Below are 3,916 nucleotides of genomic sequence, written 5' to 3'. Positions count from 1 at the left end.
CTAGAGATTTTAAAGGTGAAGTCACTATCTTATTCTATATCCCCAGGATCTAAAGATTTGTCGAAATTAGGATTTTGGATTTCAGCTAACACCAACAGATTGTTTTTAAAACTCAGAAGTAGAGATGCTTTAAATATTGGTTTAAAATCTGAGACTGAACTTAAACCGTTTAGCTGAAGTTTGTATTACTTTTTCTGTACTAGACTTCTGAATGCCTTAATTAACCTTTGCTAGCTAATGCCATCTCACCTTTTGTCTAGACAAGGTCTGAAATGGTCCGATACACTACTGTGCTCCTTCCGAGACTCATGCTTGCTGATGATGAGAAGTAGAAACTTTAATAAGATTAAGCATATATTTTATAGAAATTGGAAATATCTTGGTCACTACTAGTGAATGGTAAGTGGACTTTTGAAAGCAGTGTTTCTTCTTTTAGATGAAGAAAACATCTGAACAAGTGTGGAAGTGTAATTTAGGAGCAGTGGATGTCTTGCGGCTTTGGCATTAATGAATAAATTGTTGAGATGCAGAATTTCTAAGAAATCCATCCTGTCTGTATTGAAGTGGGACACAATTCCAAGCTGCTCGAGTGGAATTGGAAAGTTTGCTTGATGTTGAGTCAGGCTGCAAATGTATGCATAGTCTTAGGGCTTTGATGCAATTAGAAGCTGAGGCCAATGTAAAGTTAATGCTTTTGAGACTGATTCTGTTATTACAGTTTTGCTTTGTTTCTGTATGCCTGTAAAAGAGCTTTTTTTGAGATTATTATTTAGGTAAACTCATATGCATCTTTAAACAGAAAGGTGTAAGAGAGTAATGTCTGTATAAATGTTACAGAGAAACATGAAGATAAAGCTTTCATGGTTGTCCGAAGTAATTTATTTTTTTAAGAAAGATAGCTCTGGTTAAGTGCAAAGCTGAGTTCAAACTGGTCTGAAGTTTTCCACTGTCCTTTTTGTGCCCACCTCCTGGCTACATGCTGTTCTTTCTCCCATAATCCAGCTGTGGCACTTGTTTGGCCTTTCATTAAGCCAATCTGATAACCTAGCAAAAATGATTTCTGGGTATCAAGACCCTCCTTACTGAAGGACCTGAAAGGTGTCGGGGCTGCTATGAAATTGATGATACTGTGTTATACAGCCCTGGATGCAATGCTGAAGGATGAATAATTGTGCATGGAAGGGGGCTAGGATTTGCCCCTTGGCAGAGGCAAGCTCTTGAGCTGCTCCAGTCTTAACATGCAGCTTCACTTCAGTCCGAGAGTAAATTTGCCATTTCTTACATGTTGTCTTTTCATGATAAACAGGTTAATGCTTGAACCCATTTAAGCAAAAGTTATTACATACCCTTTAGTAAAAGTTCATGTGTCTTTTTTTGTTCTGTAGGGATCAGTATTGCTGAAAGCACAAATAGAGAGTTTTGAAATAATTGCTTCATTGACACCAACTAACGGTTTGAGGTAAGATTAACCCAGTTCTATTTTTAAATGTTCTGATTAAGCCCAACCATTTAAAATTGAGAATTGATTTCGTTTTTCTAAAATGTGTGCAATAAGAAACTAAAATATATAAAACTTTCTGAAATTAGCATTCGCCTTGCAAAGGTCAGCTGTGGTACAGTATGCACATACTCATTGTATGTCGGATGCAAATGTATAAATATTACTGTTGAATGCAGGAAAAATAAACCAGATTTCTCTAAAGCTGAAATCGGGTTGTATTACAAACCTACTGTGCATCTGCAGTTTTGTCTGAAAATTACTTCTGGTAGCAAGTAAGAGAGGGCTTTTTTCCATCACTCTTGCTGAATTGGTATGTTCATGTGTTACAACGGTTTAAAAACTCTTAATTTATGTTGCCTGTGAGTAGATGAACATATGAGATTATAAGCCGTTGTCTGTGAGTTTAGCTGAACACAGTGAATTAGAAATAATCTTCTGAGTATAGGTTATGTAAATTTTGTTTTTAATGGAAGGAGCCAATAAAAGACAGCATTCAATATACTATTCTTCTCCAAAGTAAATATTTTGTTCTTAGTTAAATGGAAAGCTAGTTTAGGTTAAAAATAATTTTTTTGCTGGGTTAGTTTCAAATGAGGTTACATCTCTTTGGGCCCTTGCAAACTCATGCTACTGTGGTGGGGAAAGTCGTATGGGGCAGGAGGGACCAGTTGACAGAGGAAAGGTTGGTTTGCTTTTTTCTTTTGTGTTTGCTTATGTGTGTCTAAAATCTCTGAAATTTTGTTAACTTTAAATTCAACTCTAATGCTGTTTGTTTATCTTAACATAATTGAAATATCACCCAGGTAACAAGAAAGATTATATAAAGTTCCTTGTGACAAAGTGCTTGCTGTGTTAAGCTTGTATTTTCAATACAATATTTTTAGGCTTTCGTGCTTGTCTGCAATATTAAGTATTTAGGGGTTTTCTATACGTAAAATTATCATTAAACAACAGTTATAAATACTGAGTATGCAAAGGCCTAAAAATGTATAGTTACTTGTTCACAGTTTATATTCACGTTTTCTAATGTGACCCTTTTAAGCTGGTCAGTTTCAGAAGAAAGGTAATGGGTCAAAGTTTTATTAAGTAAATTGGAGATTTTTAGCCAATGATCTGAAAAGAAAAGGAAAAAGTGTCTATTTTTTTATGGTTAGCACAAATTCTAAGTATTTATTATGAATGGATGTAAGAAGGAAGTGATAGTTCATTACAAGTTTTTCTTTTAGAACTCACTGCTGTGAGTTTTTGTAGCTGAATTTGAGCTGAAAAATACTGAATTCTGTTGCAAGCCATTTTGTTTAACTAGTTGTTAAAAGTCTTAAAGTTGACCATGCATTTTCATGCAGTTTAAAAAGCAAAGTTAACCTAAAAAAGTGCAGGTTGGGCATATTGACCGGTGGAAAATTGGATCAGAGTGATTAGCTTTAGTACATGTGGTTAAGAGAAATAATACCCCTGGCTCAAGCCAGCAACTGCTGGACAGAATACTTTGGGGCTTTTTCTTTGCTTATGTAAAAGGTACTTTGTACAAGACTATAAAGTCCTTCCAGAAAGGGATTGGTGCATTGGAAATGCATGGAAACTATAAAGCACACAAATAGCAAAAATTCTGTTTAAAATCTTTTGAAATGTGTATGTCTTAGACTCGCATTATTTCTTGCCTTAATTTGCAGATTTTTTTTTCTCTGTTGCTTCCTCTCTCCTTCTGCAGGATCAATTTGCAGTTTAATCTGGAAAACCTTTTGCTGTTGTGCTTTATCTTTTCAGACAAACTAAGTGCACTGTAGCTATGTTGAAGTCTTAAAGATGTGGTTGAGCTTTTCATTTACTAATAAATGCAGTCATACAGTCTTCAAAGTTCTCCTGTTTAGGAAACGCTATACTTCTTTCTAATATTCTTACTTTAGCATATAAAAGCTTTGTTCATTTATGATTTACATGGACTCTAAATAGTCTCTTCCTTTTTTTTCCCTTTCCACCTCCCATCGTTTCTTTTCTTTTTGGGCAGGAGTATATCTACTGGGAAAAATGGGTCGATCTAACTCCAGATCTCATTCTTCAAGATCAAAGTCCAGATCTCAGTCCAGCTCTAGGTCAAGATCCAGATCACATTCTAGAAAAAAGAGATACAGGTAACATGATGTCTTACTGCATGAAAAGTTGGTTTAGTACATTAGTTTTTGTCTGGAAATTAGTTTTCACTTGCATGATGCTGTGGCAGAAGTGAACCTGAGATCTTAATTAATTTTTGGCAGTAGTTAAATTCTGCTTTGAATGTCATTTATGTTACTTTAATTGTTTAACATTTGGCTGTTTTTTCCTCTTTTCCTGTATCTCAAGATAATTTCAGAATGCTAATAGTTCTTTGTGTTTTGTGGCTTGTTTGATTTTCCCCCCCCTCTTCACGTGATGTTT

General features: G+C 35.0%; 1 protein-coding gene across 5 annotated transcripts in view; it reads left to right on the top strand.

The window, feature by feature from the left end:
- The first annotated feature begins 256 nt into the window (after positions 1-256).
- The window catches only part of BCLAF1 (BCL2-associated transcription factor 1), a 19,534-nt gene continuing 15,874 nt past the window's right edge, over positions 257-3,916 (top strand). For all 5 annotated transcript variants that reach the window (XM_010191329.1, XM_010191328.1, XM_010191326.1 and 2 more), the window contains exons 1-3: positions 257-399; positions 1,386-1,459; positions 3,510-3,633. In XM_010191329.1, coding sequence (XP_010189631.1) covers positions 3,530-3,633 — 104 coding nt within the window. In that variant the 5' untranslated portion in view covers positions 257-399; positions 1,386-1,459; positions 3,510-3,529. The remainder of the gene's footprint in view (positions 400-1,385; positions 1,460-3,509; positions 3,634-3,916) is intronic.

Source organism: Mesitornis unicolor, unplaced genomic scaffold, assembly GCF_000695765.1.
Source record: "Mesitornis unicolor isolate BGI_N332 unplaced genomic scaffold, ASM69576v1 scaffold9009, whole genome shotgun sequence".
Classification (NCBI taxonomy): domain Eukaryota; kingdom Metazoa; phylum Chordata; class Aves; order Mesitornithiformes; family Mesitornithidae; genus Mesitornis; species Mesitornis unicolor.
Note: the sequence above shows the minus strand (reverse complement) of the source record. Positions and strands in the feature narration are given on the sequence as shown.